Source organism: Photinus pyralis, unplaced genomic scaffold (assembly GCF_008802855.1).
Source record: "Photinus pyralis isolate 1611_PpyrPB1 unplaced genomic scaffold, Ppyr1.3 Ppyr1.4_LG5, whole genome shotgun sequence".
Taxonomy (NCBI): domain Eukaryota; kingdom Metazoa; phylum Arthropoda; class Insecta; order Coleoptera; family Lampyridae; genus Photinus; species Photinus pyralis.
Window position 1 is genome coordinate 3,271,026 of NW_022170596.1, and position 26,636 is coordinate 3,297,661.

The window sequence follows — 26,636 nt, forward strand, 5'->3', positions numbered from 1 at the left end:
GAGCATATACAGTATTTTCTAATATTTTATTTAAAAACCCGCAGTACCTAATTAAAGAATGGCGCATTTGCTCGCAAATAAATATTTATTGCAATTACTAACCGAACTTTTTTCCCATGTTTCAAGGCAAATTGCAATTAATCTCAACGACCAGCCTGATTTCCATCAACTAATCAAATGCTCTTTTAATTCTTTTGCTCATATTCATCATTCTAATTACAGCGCATGTATTACTACAAAGAAAAGAAGACTAAATTTATTGGCAGGATTTTAATGGAAAGAGATAATGAGAGTACCTACTAGTTGATTATTAAACGAGATTCCGCTATCGATTTTATACATTATACCCTACGCGTAAAAGCAATATAGCTACTATACATATACCTAACAAATTAATTATTTAAAGTGGATCGTAAGTTATATTAATGGTTTAATGAATAACCAAGTTGCTTCACCCATATTTATCTGACAAACCAGAGCGGTATTTTTGTTTGATTAATTCTGAATTGTAATTGACTTGTGTCTTTATTCTCCTGGGCACTTTAATTCATCCTAATGGTTGCGTTAATATTTAAACTTCAATCTTGTTTAGTTTAGCTTTAGTTACGAGTTGATTCTAGGAGCATCTGTATTGAAATTTGCGAACGTTTAAGCTTTTCTAGTAAAAATCTGAACGACTGATTTAAATAAATCATGGGTCTTTTATATTCTGTAAGATCACTAGGTATATCAAGACGGCTCTTTTGGTCTAGGCAGGTGCATAATACTAATGTGCACGTCTTGTGAGAGGCAATGACAACAATTATAAAGGTTCGCTCTAGGATCAATATTACTTTGGTGACTGTCTCAGGAGAAAACTGATCAACAAATCGTCCCCTCATATAAAGATCTAACAAATGCAAGTTCCCTTTTAGTAATTGCAATTCGTATCGTGACTATAATGCACTTTTTAAAGCGTTATATGTGGCATGATGTATCTATCCAAGGGCAATTTTCCTGAGGCCACTACAAATTATGAACGTCGGATGGTCGTTTATTTTATGCTTGAGTAGAATACTACTCATTGATAATTGAAATAAATTGTATTAATAATTGCTTATTCTTCCAGATCCGACCTAAGAACTGTATCGGAAGCGATTCAGAGCAAGAGTTTAAATAATTTAATTATTATGGTAAGTATCTACTTATTTATATATGTCTGATAACGCAATACAGTTATTATTCCATAATTAGTGGTGAAGTTGCATCCAGCAATGACGTCCTTTAACAGAGGACCTCTAATGACATTTGAGCATTGTTCCAATAATTCGATAAAATTATTATTTACGGTTCATAATTACGAAAGTTAGGGTGTTTCTTGGAAGTGATATAAGTATTTATTTCGTAACGAAGCGCCCAACTTAAAACGTTTCTAGATACCGGGTGTTACATGATACAGAGTGATCACCAAAACGGGTAAACGTCAAGGCGGAAAACGGGTGCTTCGTTACACTTACACAGGAGCACTGCAGACTCCACGTAATCTCTAGATTATAGTAAAATGTACTAAGTATAAATATACTCAACGGTAGGTATTACTTTGACTTCGTTATTCACTGGTTTTATCATTGTGCGTTCGTTTTTCTAAATCCAGCTGCTTTATCAGTGTCAGCAGTAACGAAGTGAATAAAGTACAGATTTTGCATTGATAGTCAATTTACATAAAAAAGTTGTACGCAATCGTCACTACGGAAGTTATCGATCTTCTTCTTCTTCTTCTCGGAGTCCACAATCCTAGGATATGACGGAGCCCTATCCCCTTTGGTATCCTGCGCTGATCTTTTCATTTCTACATAACTGCTCTTGCCTAGGTCCCTAACTATTTGGTCTATGTACCTAAGCCTCTGGCGTCCTATCCCTTTCTTGCCCTCTGACCTACCTTCTATAGCTAGCCGTACTAATCCTCCGTGTCTCAACACGTGCCCTAAAATTCTATCTCTTTTTACAAATGAATGAAAATGGTACTTTATATACCAGCCATTTTTTTTACGAAAAGCATCCGTAGAGATCCTTGTAAATCATTTGGTATCATCGGAAATCCCCTAAATTCGCCGCAAATGCCCTTGAAATCCCCGCATATCCCTCGGAGATCCTTTGCAACTCAAAGATATTGTACTGTAAATACACCCCTGTTGGGAGAGGCTCCTTTTAAGGAGGGTTACGGAGATCCCCTGAAAACCCGGAACTTGTATAGTAGTAGTAGGAATTTTGTGGGAAAAATCCTAGTCCCATGCATTCAGAAGCATAACCTTTTATATCCTTGCAAGTATTTATTTAACTATTTATAACTGCACACTTGTTTAGGATTGTTTAATGTTTGGGAGCAGAATATTATCGAAAGAACATATCCATATTCCTATTCACAAACCATGATTGTCTGTTTGTCGAAAAGTACTATAAAACAGATGAATTTCGAGAAGATTTTCCTCTAAGAACTAGTACCCGATATAAAAGAGACACCACAACAGCCGAGAAGATCGGTCCTACCCAGTAAATCTGAAGAGGGTATATTAGATGTAAGGGAAATTAGATGTTCCAATACAAACCCAATGCCTCTCCCATTCATTATTCCACACAGCTGGTGCAAAGCTTCTGACTGGGTTCATAATGGCGCCTGTGTACGCCCCCTAGAATGAAATACATGTAGGCGTCATAATTGTGTACAACACATACGCCAGTCATGATAAGTGTTCCAACTAATAGACCAAATTTTAAAGGCAACGAATCAGTTTGGTCGAAATTTCTGGGATCCCAACTCGCACAATTTGCTAATGACAAAATTACGGAAAATATGATTTCGGCTCCTAATGCCTAAAATATCTGCACCAATCACTATAGTTAAATGATTTCAGATTTATACCTGTGCTGTTGTTAGATCCGCATTTGGTATTGCGGTACATACACCATGAGAACCATCTCCGAACTTCATTCTTTGCGCAGGTGTAACTAACTAAAATTGAATTCATCACGTGTTCAAACAATTCTTGAAACGTTTATACCAAAAGTAATCCATAACCACTTATTCCCCCTGCAAATTCTGATACTAGGTAAAACGGTAACAGCTGCATTGGTGTCTGGCCCACTATTACAGCACATATTGATGTAAGGGGGTTTACATATGCACCGGAGATGTGTCCAAACGTCTACAATATTACACCATTCCTTGATAAAGGCAAGATTTCAAAACACTTACAAATATGGAAATCATCACAGCCATACCAGAGGTGAAAGCGGATTGTTGTGGAAGCACTTGATATTCAGTATTAGGAACACATCCCATACACGCTACAAATACTAAAATTGCAGTTCCCAAAAATTCCGAAACTACTACAACTAGTTTGTCCACAGCAGCAGCACCAAAACATGGGTTGTTTCTGTAAAGAGTACCGGTTACTTATCAATGCAGATCGTTCACGATTACCTCTTTTCACAGCTCATTTCAATATGTGGACCTTTATAGTATAAATGCACAACTCCCTGAATTAATCTTAAATTTATACTGTAGTAACACCGCTATGCAAATAGCACATTACGTAACGGCGCTCCTAATTAACAATCTTTAAAGTGTCATCAACGGATTATGGGATGGCTGCCTAAATATCTCAAATAACATTTTGAAGGTATTTAATCACATACGTCCGGTTAAAAACCTCTTATATTTTTTACAGTTCACTTGGCCAACTTGATATAGAACAATACTTACGTTTATTATAATAGTAAAAAGGCGTCATAGTTTCTAAATTGTGATTATGTATATTAACTATTAAGTGTATATGTATTTAATTATGAACAGCTAAAAATACTATGTATCGACGGTTTGTATTCAAATTTTGATAAGGCCTTGAGTCGTATGTATGTACCTATGTCTAATACATCATCTAATCCAGCGGTCGCCAACGTTTTAATCCTTACGGACCACCAAACAAAAAATATTTTATCTAGCGGACAGCTATCCTAAGGCACCAAAGAACGGCAACATTATTTGGTATAATTTAAGTGTAAAGGTTACCTAAAAAGCCATAGACACAATATTTATTCAATGGAATGTGGAAAGGGAAGCTATAAACGACACATAATCAGTAAGTTAGCATTGGTGATCGGACCACTAAAATTTTTACACGGACCACCGCTTGGCGACCGCTGATTTAATCTGTCTTGTTCTAAAATATAGGAAGTAAGCAGAGAATTGGGGTTTTACCATATTTTTAATGAATAGTACAGCTTATATATGCGCAAATTCCGCCCGGTTTGAGATTTCCACACTGGAACCTCGTAAAAGTTGCGCTTTTTATTTAATAGGTTTCAAAATTCCGGGATATTTTAACAAAATTTGTCCGTGATTTTCCTCATTTTTATGCCCCTTATTACATGTATTTGCATTTTCTAAAATATACGTAATTCTTATCTTACCTACGGTTTCCAAATTTGTGTTGCTAATAAAACATTAACCAATCTCCACAATCCTAGGAGTTTGCTTTTGCTGTAAAAAATGTACGTCGACATTATTCCAAATCCCCCCCCCCCCCCCCAATCCAATCCAATCCAATTACTATTATTTTCATTTTTCAGTCGAAAACAGTCGATTTTCTATGAATTTAGAGACAATGACTCTAAGCTTTACTGTATTTTCTAGTAGTTTACCACTGTACCTCTTAATATAATCAAAGTACCTAGCGTAATTTTTCTCACTTTTGTCATCTCTTCAGGATATAATCTTTAAGAAAAAACCGGTTTTATGGTTCAGTGGTAGAGCGCTGGACTATAAATCCGGAGGTCGGGTGTTCAAACCTGGGTTGAGGTTAATTTTTCATCTGTGGCAGCGATGGGAATTACCGTAGACCAGTTTCAAGCATTCTGCCGGCTACTCCGAATTAGGTTTTCCTGCAGTTTTCCTAATTCGTAAGGTAAATACCGGAGTAGTATAGAACAACTTAAGACCTTCTGCAGAGGCACCTCTAAAAAGCATAATGCGGGTCACTCTGTAATTGGGCGCAAGAGAGGGATAATAAATAAATAAATATTCATTTTTCAATCAATCTGAAGCAAGTCGACTTTCTATGAATTTTAAAGGCGTATGGTACATTTTATGTCTGTCTGTATGTTTGAAATCTTATAAAGGGAGGACTCATGAAAATGCAAGTCATGGAAGAAGAGTTGAGAAGTTTACGTCATAGCTATGCATTTAGCTGTACCTTTACCTGATAAAAAGAAAGTTGTTCGTATGATATAGGTACTATAACATCAATTGCAAAAATAAGACTTCTTGCGATCAGTTTTCGTGTACCAGTACAAAAAGAAACAAGTTGTAAATCAGCATATGCATGATGAAAGCGCATTTTTGGTAATGTAGATCAGTATTTCATTAGCAAAGTTTAAAATTATCGATCTCACGAGTAATCTAACTTAAAATAGACTTGAGCCTGCACATCTACACTATAGCATTTGAAGTCTCTAGCAATTGTAATTGCTGAGATCTCAACCGGACAGCCAGCCAGTCAGCCATAACGAATATAAGAGCGTATTTTTTTTTCAAAAATGCATTAAAAATAAGTTATTCGCCAGTTGCCCTACGGTAAATTTGCTATTATCAACTTACTGCCATTTTGGTTCGTTCGTTCCAGGCTACGGCATACTTCCAGTGGAGCCTGCTATGTTAGGACTTCACCTCTGCAGTCTTTTCCTTATAACATGCTGGAATTTCTCCATTTTGCCCCAGTTCTCCTCACTAGAGCACATACCTTCGATGGGTAATCGTTTGTTCAAGTTCTTCCTTCAGTGTTTCTCTCTGAGATCTCTATCTTACACATTTGAAAACCGCATGGTCTTATTACCATCCATCCTCTCACAATCCTTATTCTTATTCTGTACAAGTAGCTGGCGTTCTTATCATGGCTATAATTTTACGTCTTTGATTGAGATGTGATTGTGCATGATGTTTGTGGCTCCCCTTCCCATTCCAACACCTTCTTCCGCTCCCATAATTTGGATCCATCAATCACTATAGTATGTGCGGGTGGCAATCCTGCCACCACTAATATTGCCTGTAGCCCAACGGTTCTGTAGGCACTGCCAATTTTAATTACAAGAAGTCTTTGGACTTCACTGCATCTCCCCACACTTCCGCCGCATTCAGATAAATTGACTGAATCGCATTGGCTAATATCTTCCTTTATGACGGCCTCTCTTCCCCCCTGTTCGGGCCACTCTATCTAATCCAGCCTTGCCCACCCCTCTCTCCACTCTCAACATCAAGTCTGATTGCTTAGTTCTACTGATACCGTGTATATTGCTGTCCACTCAAGATTAGTTCCGTATACTTTTAAGTACTCGCCGTATAGTGGTTCTCCCCGGAGTTTAACTAGCACCGGTTCCGGTCTGATTTTCCTTTTCTTGTTACTCTTTCAACCTCCCTCGCTGGTCTCGATGTCAATTATACCCTTTTCCCTTTCTGCTGTGATCTCTACTGGCCGTATCTTCCTCCTCACTTCGTGATCGGTATCTGTCTCACATTTATCATTTCGATTTAGGTCAGTTTTCTTTCCCATATACAAATACGGGCTCGTCTGACTCCCTCTTGGAATGTCCATAACCTCTTTATCGTTACCACAGCTGTCACCACTGGTATCCTATGTTTCTGCTTGGATTTTACCCTTTTTTGAATTGCCCCATTCCCCGTTGCAGTTTCCGCATATGAGAGACTTGTTTGGGTCACCGTACTCTTTGATGACCAGCTGTATTTTCGCTTTGCATTGGATCTTCATTTCTTCTCTCAAGCAAATTAGTTCCCTGGTATACTTTTAAGTACTGCGCAAACGTATAGTGACAGGTTGCTCCCGGAGCAATTTAACTGCACCGGGTTCACGGCCATTTTTGTTACCTAACCTTTACAACTTACAGCCGTTACTCTTGATCACACCTCCCTCGGATGGTCTTGTAAATACCCTTTCTACAGCCTTTAATCTAGCTGTGATCTCTACTGGTCGTATCTTCCTCCTTCACTTCGTGTCGGATATTCTTTCTCACTATATTTATCGATTTTTAAATTTAGGGTTCGTCAGATTTGGGTCTTCTTCGCCATATAACAAATACTTCGCTCAAGTGACTCCCTCTTGGAATGTCCATGATTACGCTACTTCGAAGAAGCTGATCACCGACTGGTATCCTATTTTATTTTTACCCATTTTTTGTTCATTGCCCCATCCCCGTTGCAGCGGAACGCATGACCTGCACTATCATGACAAGAAATTCGAAATTTTTAATGAAATTTGGCGCGAAATAAAACCACTCGTTACACTCTTTGTCTCCTCCCTATACCTATTCCCAGTTTGATTGGTTTGTGCATCAGCTGTCAATATTTGGCCCCAGTCGCTTTGATCATCATCATTGGATCTTCATTTCTTCTCTAGTTGTATGCTAAAGCTCTTTTTTTTAGTCTTAAATTCCATACAAAGTGAAAACATATTTTGTTTCTTCCTCTGTTGTTTCTAAATAATGGACTGTAGATTTGAAATTAACAAAGCCAAAAATAAAATAAATTATTATCAACTTACCCTTTTCGTCGTTGCTGGGATCTCCAAACGGGTAGAGAAAAAGATGGAAATGAGGGGACAAGTTGACAAATTGTACTAATAAACTACTGACAGTTAATAGCATACATCACCCTGCTACGCACTGGTAATATCTAATATATATTTTAAAAAACGTCACCAAAATTAAATCCTTTTAACAAGAGCAATAGCACGCACGCATTCGACCGTGTATTTTTCTATAAGTTTGTACTAAACGTATATTGTACATTTATCGGTAGTCTCATAATTGCACGTATAAATGTAAAATTGGAACCCATTGTAAAATATATGAGCCATTTTACAACCATAATTTTTGCACTGTTTTTGTAGTCGTCACATTTGTCACCATGCCAAGTCTACAGACATTCCATATTATTATCTCAAAGAGTAATATGATTCTATATCTATTGTTTTCCTTAGATTTAAGTGTATATCTCTGCGTTAAGTGGAAGGTATTTAATTATAACTTTACAGATACAGCAAATCTTTTATTTGCATATTAGAATAGATAGTCTAACTCCAATTTAAACAGTATTTTTTTCTAATGTAGACGTTTATAGTATAATTATTTGGTTATGGTTATGAGATCTAAAAATTGTAATAATTAAATACTTTTATCAACGGCTATTGAAGAGGATCCTCGATGGCTATTTGGCAATTTTTACCTTTTAACACCAACATTCTGTAACAGATAGGAACAGCAACCGCTGACGTGAGTGGCCCTACCCAATAAACCTAAAATTATAACATTGATTTCTAGAAGCCCTCATATAGTAACAAACCCAACCCAGTGTCTTTCCCAATCATTATTCCATGCAGCAGGAGCGAAACTTTTGAATGGATTCATGCTGGCACCGGTATACGTTCCCTAAATATGCATGTCTAAATCGTCTGTTTAAAATTTACCCTACATACTCCAGCCATGATCAGAGTTCCAACAAGGAAGCCAAATTTGAGGGGCATTGAATCAGCTTTATCTACATTACGAGGATCCCAACTGGAGCAGTTGGCGAATGATAAAATCAGCGAAAATATTATTTCGGCCACTAACGCCTAAAGAAGCATGGCAATGAGTTCCTACGTTTCCATAAGTTAAATTACTCACTTGCGCAGCTGTTAAATCGGTGTGAGGTACGGTCGCACAGACTCCGTGATTTCCTTCGGTGTATTCTAAACGGTATGCGGGCGTAACGTACTGAAATACGTCGCAATTAACTGCGAATAATAAGCTAAATAACTGCAACATACTTTTAACATTCCATATCCACTCAATGCTCCAGTAAGCTGCGCGAGTAAATAAAAGGGCAAGAGTTTGAATGAAATTTGTCCTACTATTACAGCATTTATGGATGTAAGAGGGTTAACGTGCGCCCCAGATATGTGCCCAAATAACTAAAAGGCTACATAATAACTTTAAACGAATCTCTGTACACTTACAAATATGGTAATCATGACAGCCAGACCGGAAACTATAGCTGCGCTTTCCGGAAGTAGTTCATTTTGTGAATTCGGCACGCATCCCATACATGCCACGAAAAGTAGCACCGCCGTTCCAAGAAATTCAGAAAGGGTGATGGTGACTTTGTCGATCATCTTTAGGGGTTTGTAATCTCTACAACACTTCTTTTCGTACCTATGCTAATAAGTGATTTACTCACATTTTCTCCCTGTTCATCCTTATAACTTCTCAAAACCAAAAATATCACTGTAGCAATCACGCCGTAATAACGTACCTACTTAATTTCAGCACTTTTGTATAAGGATTATAAGTAACTGTGATTACAATATTTGTTTATCAAATCCAACTTCTAGATAAGATCCTTTTTTTGTAGATAATCGTTTAACATTAATATTAATATACGGTACTGAAGATCCAACGTTTAATTAAATTTACCTGTAGGTAGTACGCGTGAGCTAAGGTCAAATTAATTATTTGTCAAGGCGAGCCGCTTTGCTATATTTTTTGACCATTTGTCTTAATATGATCATATATAAGCGTAAGTTTTCTGGCGGCTCTTCCGGCTTAATCTTTCATAGTCATTTTCCAATCGACTTAAAACTAGTTGCCTTTATGAATTTTAGAGGCAAGACTTTGCTATATTTTTTGGTAGTTTGCCTACTATATTTTTTAATCATATAAGCGCAATTTTGTCACTACTAACACCCTGCCAATTTTAGAGGTCATGTCTTGTCTATAATTGCTGTAGTGAACACTGAACAGGTTTATGACGCCATCGATAATTTTGTTTAAATAGGCATTTTTTGATATACGTAGAAACCTAGTTAACTTTCATTAGCACGTTTCTATTCACCTTATGCTCAAGAATCAATTTTGGGTCTTCCAATTCTTATGAAAGAAAATTAGTATCAAATTCCTCTTTAAAAGGGACTATCACTTTACGAGTATGTTAAAAAATGGGAATACTATTTATTTTTTAAATATTAAATTTCAGTTCTTTTTGGGTAACTTAGGATCATTCTTGACGAGCGTCAGTTAGAAAGATATGGAAAACCTTTGAAAATTAAGCTAAACTGATAAATCTTTTAAGGGTTTTGGCACATGATGAATTGAACTAAAATATTTTCAAGATGGCGCCACTTCCGGAAATACCGGAAGTAGCCATCAACTTTGTTATTTTAAATAGGGACCCACTATTTTTTCTACATTTTCGGATTCTACGTCGAATTTGGAGTACAACGATACCCCATAGTTGACCCTTTGCTCCAAGGACTTCGCCGATATTCAAGTTTCTGTGTCAAAAATTGAATTTGCAGGGGTGATTTTAAAAATTTATTATTCGAAAACGGTGAGAGATATTGCAAAACAGATGGAATATCTCGGAAACCGTTTGAAGCAGCTTTTGACATTTTGCATCAAATTAAAGGTCTGGGAAAAAGGAAAATAAGGGTGAAGACCAAAATGGGGGGTGCCATTTGAAAAAATGGAGTTACGGATATTTAAAAGTTTAAAAGTTGAGAGCTTTGAAAAAGTGACGTAGTCTCACTTTTTTAGTCTCTTACGCATACCATAAGAAAATTCGATCTTTCCTTAATAAAGCATTGAAAACTGTTTTGCAATATCTCTCACCGTTTTCGAATAATAAATTTTTTTAAAGTGACACAAAAACTTGAATATCGGCGAAGCCCTTGGAGCAAAGGGTCAACTATGGGGTATCGTTGTACTCCAAATTCGACGTAGAATCCTCCCTATTTAAAATAACAAAATGGCTACTTGGCGCCATTTTGAAAATATTTTAGTTCAATTCATCATGTGCCAAAACCCTTAAAGAACTTATCAGTTTATCTTCATTTTCAAAGGTTTTCCATATCTTTCTAACTGACGCTCGTCAAGAATGACCCTGTATACGAATCCTTGACCCAAGATTAATTTGAGCTCAGAATTTCATTTGAAGTAGGTCTGGTTTTTTTAGCGGGCCAGCATTCTATTTCCCGTTTAGATAACAATCCATTTGGTTCAGTTAATTTGTACTTTATGGTTACAAAAGAGCTGGTAGAAGATTTTATTTTTCCGACTTGTTTAAATGGTAAAGAGAGAAAAAAAATCTGCAAAAATTTCTGACTTTTTTCGGATTTTCTAAAATAACTCGCCATCGGCAATGCTTGGGTAAAATCATGTTTTATTCAAAATTGTAGTGTAAAGTACCTTTAATTTGATATTTTATTTGGCCCCCTAATATGTATAGTTTAGGAGATGTACACCAATTTCAAGTTTCGTGTTTTTAGTAATTTTTGAAAATAACGCATCTTTCACGTTGTTGAACTTAAATTTATACAAATAGATTAGGTATAAATACAGAAATAAATACCTAAGTTTATTTATTTAATCTTTAAATTTTTGCTTGAGTCTATTTTTTTCAAAAATTATCTCCTAAAAAACAATAAACGGAATGTAATTATTCTCTTCATTTGTTGGTACACTGGCCGTTATGTCCAACGTAGGTGTATTTATTTCTGGATCAAGTAAAGTTTCGGGTAAAGTTGTAACATCAGAATGATTGTTAGAGGGGTCATAAGGAATATCATCATTTTGAGGAGAATCTCGCGGAGTAGCATCCCCAATTCTGCGTAACTGATCAACGTGTCTCTTCCAAACATTACCATTATCAAGCTTAACATGATAGTGTAATTTCCCTAACTTTTTATCAACATTTCCAAATTTCCATTTGATATCGTTTGCATAGTTTCTTACAGCAACTCTGTCATTAATTTGGAAATCTCGAACTGGTATATTATTACGAATTGCAGTAGCATTTTTATTTAAATCGGGTTTAATTAAATCCAATCGGGATGTAATTTCACGTCCGAACATTAACATTGAAGGTGATTGTTTGGTAATACTATGAGACATTTTGCGATATTGTAAAAGTAATCTACATAATTCTTTTTCAACATCAGAACTATTACCGTTAATTGCGCGTAATGATTGCTTTAATGTTTGAACATATCGTTCTGCCAACCCATTTGTCGCAGGATGGTATGGCGCACTTAAACTATGTTTAATTCCGTTTTGTTTAAGAAAACTTTCAAAAGCGTAAGATACAAAATTCCTGCCATTATCACTCACCAGTACACGTGGTATGCCAAAACGACTAAATATTTCACGGCATATTTTTATGGTTGTATTGGCAGTCATATCTTTTGTAACATAAACTTCGGGCCATCGTGAATATGCATCAACTAAAATAAAATAATAATGACCATAAAATGGACCTGCATAGTCGACATGTACACGATGAAATGGTTTATTTACACTTTCCCATGAATGTACTGGTACTACTGTAGATGTATGCTTAATTTTATTGCAGTTAGCACAATTCTTTACTAACGTTTCAATATCGTTGTCTATATCAGGCCACCAGCAATAACTACGAGCTAAACCTTTCATTTTGTAAATACCAAAATGTGCAGAGTGTAACTCATCTAAAATTTGTTTTTGTAAAATTTTAGGTATTATTACTCTTTGACCTCGCAAAATACATTCTTGTTGTACGGTGAATTCTTTTTGATCAATATTGAAACGTAGTTTACTATCAATCACTTTACCAATTTTTAATCCCATAAATAATGGTTGTAAATTCTTATCCATTTTAGTTGCTTGCGCTAGTTTACTAATTGTAACAGGTAGTGTCTCTATTTGACTTATTTCAAATATGTCTGATTCTTCAAAATCGTATAATTGTTCAGAATTAATTGGTAATCGAGACATGCAATCTGCATTACCATGTAACTTTGTATTCTTGTATCGAATATCGTATCTAAAAGCCGAAAGAAATATTGCGTAATGTTGCATTCTAGACGCACTTAACACAGGCAATGATTTCTTTGGATTAAAAATTTGTAACAAAGGTCGATGATCAGTATACAGTATAAATTTGTTACCGTACAAGTATTGGTAGAACTTTTTAATACCAAAAATTATACTATACGCCTCACGATCTATTTGTGAATACTTTCGTTGTGTTAATGTTAAAGTTTGTGATGCAAACTGGATTGGTCTTTCTGAACCATCCGGATATACATGTGAAAGAACAGCGCCCACTCCGTATGGTGAAGCATCAGTTGCTAGCACAATTGGTAATTGCATTGAATAAAAGTGTTTTTATTCAATGGTAATTGTAAATCAAAATGAACTAAAAAATTCGCAGATTGAATTTCTTTTTTAACTTGTAAGAATGATTTTTCACATTTCTGATTCCAAATAAACTTGGAATTCAGTTTTAAAAGATCATTTAGTGGTGCTAACATTGTACTCAAGTTTTCAAAAAATCTACCATAGTAATTTATTAAACCTAGAAAAGAACGTAACTGATTTTTGTCAGTAGGTCTTGGTGCTTCTTGTATTGCTTTTACTTTAGCAGGTGTTTTGTGTATACCATTTTTATCAACAATATACCCACAATGTTTAGGAGATGTACACCAATTTCAAGTTTCGTGTTTTTAGTAATTTTTGAAAATAACGCATCTTTCACGTTGTTGAACTTAAATTTATACAAATAGATTAGGTATAAATACAGAAATAAATACCTAAGTTTATTTATTTAATCTTTAAATTTTTGCTTGAGTCTATTTTTTTCAAAAATTATCTCCTAAAAAACAATAAACGGAATGTAATTTGTGATGCTTAAGTTTTGTTAACCTTATAGTGTGTGAAAGAGCAAACCTAGAATGGTCACCTCTTTTTGTTCTAATAATCTCCTAAATCTGTACTATTCGGTGAATAAACTAAAGATTCCCGAACATTTTACTGACTGTGGTAAATAAGGCGTAGATCTAATAAAAATGTTTGTTCCAGGACTCCTGCATGGATCCCATAACAGATGCCACCGCTTTAAAGAAGGCCTTGGAATGGGAGTTATCGTTGGACGTAAGAGATTTGCGCTCTCACGCTTGGTATCACGGAGCAATACCCAGATCACGGGCCGAAGATATAGTTCGCGAAGAGGGTGGATTTCTGGTACGTGATTGCACTTCTCAGCCAGGAAATTTCGTACTGACGTGCAGAACCAAACAGATTCCTTTACACTTTGTCATCAATAAAATTATACTCCAACCCGACACGGTTTACGAACGGGTACAGTATCAATTTGAAGACGACGCATTCGATACAGTGCCGGATTTGATTACCTTTTATGTTGGATCGGGAAAATCGATAACGGCGACGTCCGGTGCAAAAATTCAATTTCCCAAAAATCGAATGTACCCGCTTTCATTTTACGCAACTAAATACACCAGTCCTTTAAATCAAAGCCGAGTGGTGTCTCCTGCCACAACGCCCGTTGCCAACATGCAGATGCGATGTAGTCCTATAAATCCTGGAACATACAAGCCTTCGCCGTCGCCTACGAGAATATCAAGAGACCCACCTCCACGACTACCCTCAAAGAAACAAAGATCCCAATCATTAACACCTTCAGAAGTGAATCGGGTGGCGCAAGAAAAGTGTAACAGTGCAGATGGTGTAATACAGTTCCCCATAATGACCCGATCCGTGGGTGCAGATACCATAAACTCTGATGCTAAATTTTCTACGCATTCCCTTCCTAGAAGTCCTTGTACAAAGTTATCCTTGTCTCCAAGCACAATCGTGCTGGGGCGAAATAGTAAGAATATCGCAAGGGTCACAAGTGATCCCTCACTGTCGCCTTGCGCAGAAAGGCGGATAATCACTTCTGAAGATGAGTGTGCGCCCGAATCCCCACCACCTAAACCTTCCAGAATACCTTCAATTATGCGAACAGAATCCAAAGACTCCGACATAATTGACGGGAAACAGAACATAGACGTTGTTTTCTTACCTCACGGAAGCTTACAACGAGTAACGTCGTATCACGCTTCGGGATCCGACTCGGGAAACGGATCCGGAGATTCAGCTTTAAGTTCCGCAGCCGGAGATCCAATTGAGTGCAATCACCGAAACTCGGGAGTCATCATAAAGAATCCTAGATATAATATTACCAATTCAGAATCAACTACAACGCTAAAAAACTTCGACTTCGATTGCAAGGAGGCGGAAGAAAAACTGTTACAAATGGCCCAACCCGAATTAAATTTGTCTAGCAGATTCGATTTGGAAAATTTTCAAACCATTCTATTGCCCGTTCACGAAAACAAGCCGTTGGATAACCAAGCACTTAAAGGGATCAAACTTATTTTAAAGGAATGTGGGTCAAAAATCTTAGCCAATCATTTAACAAAGATGGATTTAGATCTTGTCTTCGGTTTGCCAGATAATCCATATAAGAAGTTGGGATCAGGTATAGAATTATGCTCCTTACCGCACGGACATCAATTACGGATGGACTTAATTGAAAGGTGAGTGTGAGAGATTCTTTATTGTTTATTTTAATTTTAGGGCTGATGTGACTTCTATTGGTAATTCAAAAAAGCTAACTTAGTAAATATAGCTGGTCCAATCTGAAAGTATGGAAAGATCGGCAGATTTACGCACAAGCGATCCCATACTCATCCATTGAAGTTATCAATTATAAGGAATCGTTCTGGCTGGATTCGTTTTTTAGAACGTTTCCGTATTTCAAAATACGCATTTCCAAAATTTTCCGCTTTTATGGTGGCTAGTGTTTACTAGATTAGTAGCGAACCAATAGTTGAAGACATTACTTGTGCAAAACGCAAATGATCTTTGCGTGTCATTAGTGTTTTTTGATGTGATTATCACAAGGCAGATACTATAAAGCTCTACGATAAAAGAGTTAAAAGAATCTTTCACTTACGGGATGATGGACTTATATTCTAGAGCTAAAAATGCAAAATTTACCTGTGGCTCCTTTATAATTTTAAATTTTCAAGGAATTGTCGAGTTTCAACGTTTAAAGCTCAAATGTATTATTTATATAAAGGCATAAAGCATGTTCAAAGATATAGGTACACCTCATAGAAAGAAAACCTAGTAAAAATCTCCCTATTTATTTCATTCGAATTCATACTTTGTTCCAATACTTATAAGGCTTTATAAAGGAACAATAGGAACAACAATAACAACACCTATATTATATTGCTATCCTAATTGGACCAGATAAACGAGAAAGTTGGTGTATTCATTTTATACAATACAGCTTTTGGAATAGGTCCAATTTTTCTTCCCGCGAAGAATGAAAGCACTTATAGCCTTGTAAAAAGATACCCCTTTTAAGCAGCTAGAAAATTAAGTAAATTATTGAAAATCTCACTAACGTGAAAACAAACAAAATGACACCACAAATAATGGTCTAATCGAAGCTCTTATTTTGTGATAAAGTAAATGGCAGAATGAAACATTAAAAAGTAATGTAAATTTCAAATTTAAATGATTACCTATTGTCATATAAGAATCATAATTTTTCCGGGGCACGTTCAACATCCGCCACAACTAAAAATCTTGATAAGACTTTAATTTTATGCAATTTGAGAAAAGTCAACAGCCTTGATCAACTCCAAAGAATTATGTTACAAATTTACACTTAGCACCCTTGGTACCAACAGAAAAATTTGAGAACTTTTATCCATATTCGGTTTTTATTAAATAACGCGCAAACAAAACACAAAAACCAACTATTGTTACTTCGGGAACTTCACTTCGTTGATTGCCCTTAAATTTCGATTTAGATGACACTGGGTTCGTTATAATTTCAGATGGAATATTGCACATAAGGGATAACTGCTCGATAAACACAAGACTCCTACTAACTCCTTCGTAAACTTCAATTTTTTAATTCGACTTAAATATTTACTTTACGAAATAAAAATCTCTTAGAGCACTCAACTAAGTAACTTTTTTTACATAACTTTACACAACTGGCATGACGGACTGTCTTAAAACAATAAGTTGCTACGTTTCAACGTCCGCAAATACAACGAATATCGTCCACCTTCAAAAAAGCAGCGGTTCACGTCTTCCTCTGCATTTTTACTTCTCTCCGTTTCCGCCTTTCCCGTACTTGCATTTTACCCGATGCAGTTCTCCGCTTCTGGGTGTTCTTAGGGCTCGTCTCGTTCTGTCCCGCGTATGGAACTAACCGATTCACGAGCACTACCACTGACTGGGTTTCTTCGTAGTAGTTTACGCATCCGATATATTGTCGTTTATTCTCTTTACAACTGTATACAGGCCTGCCCAAGCTCTTTGTAGTTTAGAGGATAGCCCGCGTCTCCTCTGGGGACGATACTACCAAACCAGATCTCAGGGTTGATAACCACCAGCTTGGGTCTTCACGTCATACTGCACTTTCATTCTTTCGCTATCGAACTGCATATTATGGGCAACTTTGACATGGATAGCACCCAATTTCTTATGCAAGTTTTCCACACGTTCCTCAGTTTCTTCCTGGCCGGGTCTTGTACCAAATTTTACATCACACGCTAACCGCGGAGTTCCCGCAATACGAAAGGTGGGCTCTGTCCTGTAATTTACCGCACCGCAGAACGGTTGGCCATCAAGAACATCTTCATCCCAATCACGCAATTATGCGTTCTACCATTCCGTCTGACTGTGGGTGTAAAGCAGTGGTTCTGGTCGTGCCAATGTCCCAGGCTTTGGAATAGCGCCGACTCGAAATTTCGTCCCTGGTCGGATTGTAGTTCTAAGCTTTGAATATTTATAATCAGCGGTTCTACCCTCGAGTCACCACCTTTACAATTTTGTTTACATGAAAGCTCGTACTTAACTTGAACTTCCAAAGGCGACTCGACAGCAACTCTTTTTTGATCGGCCGTTAGTTAATAGCCATAGGTATTTCGTGAAGCTTTGAACTGGATGTTTTTCAAAATATTGCTGTTGCGGTTTTATTTGATTGATGTTTTATTTCAGAACCGAATGCCTTAAATTAATGGTGGCCGTAACGATCATAACATGCGCTGACGAACTCGAACGCACCGAGACCCTAAACAAATGGATAGAAGTGGCCATCGACACAAAAACTGCCTTAGGAAATTTATATGGATTTTGCGGCATTATGCTGGGTCTTTGCTTGCCACAGGTACTCCTTTTAACTCTATTTTTACGTAGCAGAATTGATAATCCATTAATTGCAGGTTCAAAAATTGGATAGCACGTGGCACATGCTGAGGCAAAAATATACAGACGCCGCATTTAATTTTGAAGCGAAACTCCGCCCAACTTTAAAAAATATGAACAATTGCTCAAATCCGCAAGCACCAAATACAACGATTCCACATTTGCTTCCATTCATTCTTTTATTGGAGAAAGATTTTGATGATTTTTTAATACCAAACGAACAAATCGCGACTTCTTTGTATCTAAATATTTGTGAATCAAACACGCAAGATTTTGGTTTAAGTACTTTGCTCGCACATTTAGAATGCGCAAGAAAGTTCCTTGATTCGCTTCCTACGTTTCAAAGAAATGCTGAGATTGTGCTAGCTGAAGCTCGTATGGAAGATCTCACCTTAGATATGTTTAAAACAGAATTTCAAATGAAATTTCTATGGGGTAGTAGAGGTGCTTTTGCGCCTGCCGTGGATCGCTTTGCTAAATTCGAACAAGTTTTGGATGTTATGGTCGAAAAATATTATAATAATCCGCTAGAACATTTGGAAGTGTAAATTTTTTACTTTGATTAAATGACTAGCACCCATGAATATTTTTTCAATTTTATGATAAATGAAGGAGGAAAAATATTCATAGGACTTACTAATGTGATTATATATAAATAATATGCAAATCGGACCTAATCAAGTTTATCTTGCTAAAATATTTAGTTTACATATCACACATATGTGATGAAATATGTTCCCAATGTACATATAAATGTGCGATTTTTAAATTGTTTTATTTGATCACATGGTGCACATGATTTGATTGATGTCGAAACACCTAGTGCTGAATTTTAATTCACCGAACGTACTTTACAAACAACTACATTCTTCATACAGTACATACCTACCTAATTTTACGCATGTCAAGTTGAAATTTTGGATTTTGAATCAATTTATAGCATGTCGTCTGTGATATATAAGTATAAAACGTTTTCAGTTTATTGGCCTTTTACCTACCTATTACGATACTGAACCAACTTGCTCAGCTAGACATATAAACAATATTCATAATGGTTCCATGATGAGCTCCAACATCATTTTGTATTTGTCTGGAATCTAGTATCATTGAATTTATAACTATTATAAATTCAATGCTAGTATGATCACCCAAAACCAACATCAATACAATAGAAAACACAGAACAACTAATAAGACACACTGGTCAGTTTTACTACATAACAAATACAAACACATTTTTATTTACAACCAAATTCAATGCAAACTTCATACAATTATGCAACTATGAATTAGTAAAAAACACATGCCTTTATCAACGTCGCCCGAATTTCATTTTAAATTCAAATTCGGTACGCTCCAAATAAAATATACAAAGTTTAGAATAATAACAAAAAAAAACGCGTCAACAGTGCATTTCGATAGGAAAACCGCAATTGACAAATTAATGCAAAACATGTTCTTTTCTCTGCGGTTTTTTTTGTGTTTGTTGCACTTTCTTTTACTTTGTCATTGGTAATGCTTAAACTTAGGGACTAAAAACATATGTATGATTGTGATTAACATGTGACAAAACCATCATGGACCTACAGGTGAATGGACTCCGAGATTCATATTATTTTGAAATGATAAGTTTGTTTTGTTATTGCTTATACAATTTCTGTGTCTTCTGTAGTGGCATAGTAAGTACCAAACAATTTGATAACCATTTATAAAGTTGGTTCAAAATCTAAATTTGAAATCATTGGCACTGTATCTCTGTACTGTACCTACACTATATAATGATCTGTTTCTTTAGATTACACCTTGAAAATAGCAGAAATCGTGTACACACTATTGCTTAACAAACAAATTAAACCCTCATTGAGTATCAATAACCGAGATGTTTGTATTTTATTTAGTAGGTACACAAACATTGGGCCAGAAGAAAGTTCCACAGGCGCAGCTCTGTATTATTATTATTATTATCAACTCTACTGGTAATATCTAACTAGGTCATTTAAATTTCAATTTTTGAAACTTCCAGATCAAGACTTATGAATTACGGTGCGTCTGTGAACTTTGATGAATTTGGTTTGGGTTTTGGGCGAATTATATTCTGAGTGCCAGCTATTATTAGGAACTTGCTTTATAAAGATAGAATGGGCGCTCTGTCAAACTTTTAATCTAGTCCAAAGCTTCTAGGTTGCAGGTACAAGTGAATCAGTTCAGGTTGTAGATAACAAATTATTTCCTTTCAATAAATAAATTAAAAAAGGGTCATTAAATTAATGTATTTATTTTTTTCAAAAAAATTTATTAATTTAAATGTTGACCACATTACTAATAGGTACTAGTAGTTGACGCAAATATTCTGATAAATAAAAATAAGCTTTTTCAATTTTAATTTCCCAAATGAATTGTTTATAGACGGTACTTATTAATGTTGTAATGGGATGTTTCTAAGGTAAATACGCATAAGTCTCGCTTCTAATGAAGTTAAAGTAAAATAAGGGGTAGAAAATAATACCAACATAAGACTGTCTTCCAAACTTAGAATGAATTATTGTCTATTGAAAAACCGTGCTTCAGTGTGGCACAGATCATAATCAGCACCAAAACCTGTTTTTACAATTTGCTGTGGATAAGGGACTTGTAATATTACATGCAATTTGAAATGTTTTACGCATACTTAGTTACAAGAATGTAAAAACATATCGTATTAATGTTGCAAAAGTTAGTGGCTGTGTGTAACTATGGTAAAAAATGTATAAACACTTCAACATGCTGCATTTTTTCACCTACTTTATGTAATGATTGATTTAGTTATTTGATTTCTTTTAAGCGTACTGTGACAATACAAGTTAAAAGACTGCCAAATAATCGTACATTTTTTGTTGTGCAATAAGTTTACATTAAGGTTGCATTTTATCTAGGTGTATATTTTTGCTTGTATAATTTTTTGGAAGATGTGTAAAGTAAATATCTCAAGGATAGATTAAAAGAAAACAAGTATACAATGGATAGGTATTTAGATATAACGGGTCTACTTATTGTATTATATTTAGCAAATAGATTATATTAAAAATTAGCTCTATTGTATATCTATGTAGTTCATATTGTGACGAACATGATTCCTATGTATTGAAATAAAAAACAGACGAATTTAATTTTTATTTTGTACATTCTTCAGTAGATCTTTGACATGTTTTGGTACTTTGATTTTTTTTCTTTTCTTCTGAGTAGGATCGGGCTTCTTTATTTTTCCCGCTTGTATTTCAGGTTTCTTTTTCTTCTTTTTACATGACAAAGGATTTGGACCGCCTTTCCTTTTTCTTTTCCTGCTTTGTTCGGGTTCTTGGGTAATACCATGCTGTTGCTTCAAAGAGGATATCGTTTCCCTTTCATTAGGAGTTAATCCCAGCATATCATGTGCCTCTTTTTTCGACGCTTCCGAAGGCTGATCCAATACAGGTGTCTTTCTTACAAAGTAAAGCAACGGAACTGCTGGTAACTTTCTAATTTTACTTTGTAAGGCCAAATCTTGAGTGGCAACGAAATAGTGATTTTGATTTTTCTCTTTAACCATGGAATATATGCAATCTGCGCCCGGAATGGGTTTACCCTCATGTCCGCATTTATGTACAAGAAAATTTTTGAGTATAACTAATGCACCCGCAACTTGCTTTCCCAAATTTTCAGTTTCGATAATAGCACAAGACGTAGTGCGAAACTTTAATTCAGACTGTAGATATCTAGGCAAATTGTCCTGAATGTTGATCTTACTCTGTAAATCATTAAAATTATACCATTAAGGTAATGGCAAATCAGGTACTTACATTCAATGCAGCGTAACAGAACGTTCCATCCATTAATATTTGATACGGTTGGTGAAATTTGAAATGGTTTACGTAAAAACTAACGTTTTTTGACATTTTTTTATATCTTTTTATTTTCATTTTAGGATTTTCAAGAGAAACACACTACACAAAAACGAGTCAACGAGGTTATGTATGTATAGTTCCAATGACAAAGTGTTATTAGACCTACGAGTAAGCATATGCACTACTAAGTACTAATGTCGATCGCATAGCGGCGTTCCAGGATGAAAATAATAAGACCGCTTTTCACTTTGCATTTTTTTGTTACAACTTTAAGTGGAAATAGAAATGTACGACTAGAACAATTCAATGCTGGAACTAAGAAAATTGATCATTTCGTTTGATTAATATTCAAAAATTATCTAATTCAATTTCTCAATTCCGTTAATGTAGCTGAGCGTAATATGCCGCATTAGCGATTTCAACCCTTAATATTAAAGTTGACTCCTGTTTGTTTGTATGTAAGCGTACTTTCCCAAATATTAAAAAACAATATAGATCACTTCGTTGGATATTTGTAATTATCGGGTTGAATCTTCGCCCCAAATTATTTTGACCTTCTTTGGTGGTCACTATATGCCTATGTAAATTTTAAATATTCAGAAAAATGGCTACCAATGTTTATCAACCCCACGTTAGTAAAGTTGGGGTAAAAAATGATCCCCCACTTTTTTACTCAAATACACGTTTTAAAGCACCAAAATCTCGATGAAGTCGGTCTGTACACTCATTTCCAGCACGGTTGAACCGATCAGAGGTCCCATCAAAGGCCGTGACAATAAAATTTTTTACATTTACATTCGTAACAGGTAATAAATGCTTTTAAACATCTGGTTAAACATTTTTGGGAGAAATATTTTGAAAATTCAGGAACAAACCGGACGAAATTACTCCCCAAACAGAGATAATGAAATATTTGATACAGTTACTTTACTAATTAAATACAAAAATTAATGTTAAATTTAACTCGGCCAATTCAATATTGAAAAAAAATACTAGAATTTTACGTAGGTACATTTTAAAGAATCAGTCCGTATAGGGGTTAAATGAAGGCTTATAATGGCTGATCTTTACGATCTCCTACGATTTATAACAATTTCTCAGAAAGCTACTACAAAATATCAAAGCAAAGCTTGGCCTGCGGCCACCAACATAACCGCCAGAAAACATAATTTTGTATTAACCAATTGCATTGGGAACGCGCTTAAACGCATTTGTTCAACGCTCAAGAAGTGAATTAGATGCATTTTTGTTGACCCACTTAGGCATTGATCAAGGATTGATACGCCACTGTCACTGTTTCAGGTTATGTCAGACTGTGGCGCTTTCGCTGCGTAAGCGTGACGTAATTTGAAATTTGACAACACCGGTGTCAGCGCTTAAAGCCCGTTTGCATTTTTGTTTGTTAGCAATTGTGATTATTGTGAATTGCTTCCGATCTATTAGTGCAAGTATTTGTAATGTATTTACTTGAAAAAGTTAATTGATAGCAACGTCAGTATTAGGTTAAATTTGAAAGATGTCTGTATCCTATGCTCAACAAAGAGGCGGCAGGGCTCCTCCAAGCACCTCTCAAATACAGAAAGTATTAGACGAAAATGGATCTCTTATACAAACCATTCAAGATTATCAAAATAAGGGGAAACCTCAAGACTGCATACAGTACCAACAATTACTGCACAGAAATTTGGTTTACTTGGCTAGTATCGCTGATGCTTCCCAAAATGTGAATGCCTTACTTCCGGTAAGTGGATTAAAGGTCATTATTTCTTGTTCTTAACTTATCTTTCTACAAGTGTTTATAAATTGGAACTTTAGTCAAGTTGATCTGATTTATTGGGCTAGGTAGGAGTCACTGCTCACTGGAGTCTTTGTAGCAGTTCATTTAATACAATCTGAAACATTTTATCTTTAGTTGTTTGCTGATGATATCAACTTTGGTGTCTTGTGGTTTTTGTTGTTTCAGATTGTGTTCAACAATTTTGAGTTAGTAGGTAATTTAGATGTCTGTAGTGTATGTATAAGGTATATATAGCATGAATGATTATTAAACGAACGTACCTAGGTGATGTTTGATTTGCATTATATGAAGGGGTAGTCTCGCTGATGATAAGTGTATTCTGTATTATACTGCAGCTTCTTTAGCTTCGCAAAAGGTTTCCTCCTCTCACTGTACCAGAGTGTGTTATACGACTAATTTTCTGAATTCCGGGACCCGAGGCTGGACCCAACTGTGTCTTCATCTGCTTCAGCTTGTCGGGCCAGTTTACTGCAAAATCAGTTTGGTGGTACCAAAGAAGCAAAATTTAAAGCAGTCTGATATATCCAGCAGGATGCTTCTTTAGAATTGAATCTAGGGGGGAGGTCGGAATCAACACCTGGTCCAACATTCAACAAAAGAGTGGTGACCCTACGGTAAACTGGCCCTACTCCTTACTATTGTTCACGGTTTAAACATGTGACTGAAGGAAGTTGCACTATACAGGGTGTTTATTGAGACAAGGCCGAAATATTTTTGTATATTTTATACCTATGGTATATATATAGACTTCTAAATGATAATATTGTATGGGTATTTCAGCCTCCTCCTGGATCTGGGCCTCCTATCGGACAACCACCACCAAATCCAGATCCACAACATATAAACAATTATAGTCATCATCCCCACCAACCGCAACAGCAAAATTATCGACAGCCACTGGGACCACAGCGACCAGCAAATCCTCAGCAACCATATCCGCAACGAAATTATCAACAAGGACAATATCCTGGCCAATATCCTCCGCAAGGTGGAGTTTATCCCCAACAGGGTCAGTATCCTCCAAGTCAACCGCCAGGCTATCCAGCAAATGCTCAAAGCTCATACGGCCAACCCCCCCCTACTACGTCTCACAGCAGCTATCCCCAACCTAATTATCCCACACCACCTCCCACCACTGCACCTCCACAGAGTAATCCATACACTCCTCCACCTGCACCTCCTCACTCACAATCTGCATCATACGTTACACCTCCAACCAACGCCCCATATCCCAACGCTAACCCTCCGCAAAACTATCCTCCTCAACAAAGCTACCCCCCACAACAAAGCTATCCTCCTCCAGCAGCTAATCAACCACAGCCCACTCCAACTCCACCATTCGGCAACCAAACGACTCCGGCGGTCCCTTCCAATTACCCACCTAATCCCGCCAACGCTCAGTCGCCACCCTTCACCGGTCCGCCGAGTAACGCCGTAAATCCGGCGGCTGCACCATCCAGCGCCCCACCTGCAACAAGTCAGTCGTACCAACCACCATATCCTCCGAACTCTCAACCTTCCAATCCGAACCCCGGTTATACTCCGCCAAATCAGGCTTACCCGCCGCCCGGGGCTAACTATGTATACCCGCCCCAACCTGGTTATCCACCTCAACCGCAATATGCCGGACAGCCGCAGGGATATCAGTATGCCAGACCACCACCTAGTCAAGCGCCACCCCCGCAGGGTCAATATAGCTACAGTTATCCTCCGCAACCTGCTCCACAATAAATTGATAAATATCTCTCTCTAACGTAATTTTTAGTGTTGTGATGATGGTACTTACTGTACTTATTTTAATCAAAAGAATGCAACCTAGGGGTAGTTCAAAAACTACCCAAAGATCTGTTTTGGTTAGTTTGTCAATTGTAACAAAATTCCTCTTCTTTGTTTTAATAATAGTACATTGTAAATAGGCAAAATATTGATTGTGCAGGTGGATTAATTAGTTCTTTTTTTGATTAAAATTTTGTTCCGACAAAGTTAGCGAAATTTTAGATTAGCTTATTACCTACGTTGATGTATTGAAAGTATTTTAGCGTTAAGGCAATAATAATTTCTAGTAATCAAAAGAATACTAAGCACAAGTTCATAAATTACTCATCTACTGATTGTGACAAAATTTCTTTGTTGAATTTTCAGTTTCAATTTAAGTTTGGTTCTGCCACTAAGTTTTAACACCAAATAATTTTGTTTAAGTAACTCAATTTGCTAAATTCCAATACATTGGCCTGTTAATTACTCAAATTATTTTTGTGACATAAAACTGGTGTGTGTATTTTCTTAATAAAATGACTCTGTAAATAGTCAAAACATTGATTATGTACATTTTTTTTTTTAAATTTCCATTTACATTGGCAAAAGGTTATACCTTGTTATCTACAAATACGAGGCGTGTTTTTTAAGTAAGTACCTTTTTGAGGTATTGGCAGTAAACTTTTCCACATAATCTCTGTCAATAAATATTAAGGCACTTATTGTGGCGCTTGAGCGATATTAAATGAACGTAGGCCACTCCTGTTTCAATGCGTTGACATAAATAATCTTCACCTTTAGAAATGTTAATGTACTTACTTAAAAAACACGTCTCATATAATTCTAGTGTTAAGGCGATTTTTTCCATGTGCCAATAGTCTAGTGTGTAACTTTTTGAGTAATAACTGTTTACGAATGTATTGTAGAATAATTGGTTTCTTAAATAAAGTATTTGACTAACTATTTTCTGTAGAGCAATAGCCTTGATTTGTTCGCTGCAATTATTACCTTCCTTTTATATGTATATTAATAATAATAATAACAGTCTTTTTTTGTTTTAGCTAGCCACTCTGCCGAGGGGAGACA

At 36.1% G+C, this 26,636-nt stretch overlaps 5 protein-coding genes across 9 annotated transcripts; 2 read left to right on the plus strand and 3 right to left on the minus strand.

Moving 5' to 3' along the window:
- Positions 1-1,088: 1,088 nt before the first annotated feature.
- LOC116170295 (breast cancer anti-estrogen resistance protein 3) lies at positions 1,089-21,283 on the plus strand. Its single transcript, XM_031486575.1, has 4 exons — positions 1,089-1,172; positions 13,921-15,440; positions 17,932-18,100; positions 18,156-21,283. The coding sequence occupies exons 1-4, from the start codon at positions 1,170-1,172 to the stop codon at positions 18,684-18,686; spliced, it is 2,223 nt and encodes a 740-aa protein (XP_031342435.1). The 5' UTR covers positions 1,089-1,169; the 3' UTR covers positions 18,687-21,283.
- On the minus strand, positions 2,105-7,722 carry LOC116170297 (aquaporin-8-like). 2 transcript variants are annotated; one of them, XM_031486578.1, is made up of 7 exons: positions 7,590-7,722; positions 3,233-3,413; positions 3,039-3,182; positions 2,900-2,989; positions 2,713-2,850; positions 2,586-2,666; positions 2,105-2,535 (listed from the first exon to the last, which is right to left on the minus strand). In XM_031486578.1, exons 2-7 carry the CDS (start codon positions 3,317-3,319, stop codon positions 2,434-2,436), a joined length of 642 nt encoding a protein of 213 aa, XP_031342438.1. In that variant the 5' UTR covers positions 3,320-3,413; positions 7,590-7,722; the 3' UTR covers positions 2,105-2,433. The 2 variants fall into 2 exon arrangements, with proteins under 2 accessions (XP_031342438.1, XP_031342437.1); XM_031486577.1 differs by lacking the exon at positions 7,590-7,722 and adding an exon at positions 3,461-4,534 and having other exon boundaries at positions 2,106-2,535.
- On the minus strand, positions 8,107-9,465 carry LOC116170296 (aquaporin-8-like). Its single transcript, XM_031486576.1, has 7 exons — positions 9,266-9,465; positions 9,045-9,219; positions 8,856-8,999; positions 8,713-8,802; positions 8,523-8,660; positions 8,395-8,475; positions 8,107-8,342 (listed from the first exon to the last, which is right to left on the minus strand). Exons 1-7 carry the CDS (start codon positions 9,280-9,282, stop codon positions 8,232-8,234), a joined length of 756 nt encoding a protein of 251 aa, XP_031342436.1. The 5' UTR covers positions 9,283-9,465; the 3' UTR covers positions 8,107-8,231.
- LOC116170298 (rRNA-processing protein UTP23 homolog) lies at positions 21,273-22,151 on the minus strand. The gene is made up of 2 exons (XM_031486579.1): positions 21,953-22,151; positions 21,273-21,900 (listed from the first exon to the last, which is right to left on the minus strand). The coding sequence occupies exons 1-2, from the start codon at positions 22,070-22,072 to the stop codon at positions 21,280-21,282; spliced, it is 741 nt and encodes a 246-aa protein (XP_031342439.1). The 5' UTR covers positions 22,073-22,151; the 3' UTR covers positions 21,273-21,279.
- Positions 22,152-23,338: 1,187 nt separating this feature from the next.
- On the plus strand, positions 23,339-26,327 carry LOC116171858 (extensin-like). 4 transcript variants are annotated; one of them, XM_031488880.1, is made up of 3 exons: positions 23,339-23,441; positions 23,494-23,753; positions 24,576-26,327. In XM_031488880.1, the coding sequence occupies exons 2-3, from the start codon at positions 23,514-23,516 to the stop codon at positions 25,524-25,526; spliced, it is 1,191 nt and encodes a 396-aa protein (XP_031344740.1). In that variant the 5' UTR covers positions 23,339-23,441; positions 23,494-23,513; the 3' UTR covers positions 25,527-26,327. The 4 variants fall into 4 exon arrangements, with proteins under 4 accessions (XP_031344740.1, XP_031344742.1, XP_031344744.1 ...); XM_031488882.1 differs by having other exon boundaries at positions 23,342-23,445; positions 23,500-23,753; XM_031488883.1 differs by having other exon boundaries at positions 23,365-23,445.
- Positions 26,328-26,636: the final 309 nt, after the last annotated feature.